This window comes from Penaeus monodon, chromosome 15 (genome assembly GCF_015228065.2).
Source record: "Penaeus monodon isolate SGIC_2016 chromosome 15, NSTDA_Pmon_1, whole genome shotgun sequence".
NCBI classification, from domain to species: Eukaryota; Metazoa; Arthropoda; class Malacostraca; order Decapoda; family Penaeidae; genus Penaeus; species Penaeus monodon.
In genome coordinates this window covers 1,162,597-1,163,227 of record NC_051400.1, presented here as the reverse complement: position 1 = coordinate 1,163,227, position 631 = coordinate 1,162,597, and the positions used below count along the sequence as shown (strand labels likewise).

Below are 631 nucleotides of genomic sequence, written 5' to 3'. Positions count from 1 at the left end.
GAACGTGATTCGTTGTCCTTTTTTTCGCTCCTGATAACACCACGCACATTTGCAGGAATACACATGCGCCATGATGGACCAGTGCCCGCCCTTGCCTGACGACGAGGAAGTCTACCAAATGCTCATGCACAATTTCAAACGCCACTACAACAGCAACAGGGCCCCTCTAGGCCTATACTTCCACACCATTTGGTTTAAAGTCAAGCACAACATGAAGGGAATGCAGGTAAAGCTATAATTCTAATAGGAAAAGGTCTTTCGTGTTAAGCGATTGACAATTTTCTTGTATAAAAAAACTGCCAAAACCAACCGACATCAAAACATTGTGACGTCTCACCACCTATATAAAAAAGTAAACTTACCCCCCAAATTAAACCTCACAGGAACCACTGGGACATGTACTTGCTAATTAATTCCTTCTGGCTCCCACGCAGAGATTCCTGGACGAGGTGATGAAACTCCCGGATGTGTGGGTCGTTAATAATCAAGAGCTCATTCAGTGGATGCGCGAACCCGTTCCGAACGCTCAACTGAACTCGTTCGAACCTTGGAAGTGCTCGAAAACAGTAAGTGCGGATTTTTTACATATATATTTTTTTTATTTCGATTTTTTGTATATATATAGTTTTTC

The 631-nt window shown here is 42.5% G+C and overlaps 1 protein-coding gene across 2 annotated transcripts in view; it reads left to right on the top strand.

Moving 5' to 3' along the window:
• The window catches only part of LOC119581614 (chitin deacetylase 1-like), a 14,718-nt gene that overhangs the window by 13,196 nt on the left and 891 nt on the right, over positions 1-631 (top strand). For both annotated transcript variants that reach the window (XM_037929730.1, XM_037929731.1), the window contains exons 9-10: positions 56-226; positions 435-566. In XM_037929730.1, coding sequence (XP_037785658.1) covers positions 56-226; positions 435-566 — 303 coding nt within the window. The remainder of the gene's footprint in view (positions 1-55; positions 227-434; positions 567-631) is intronic.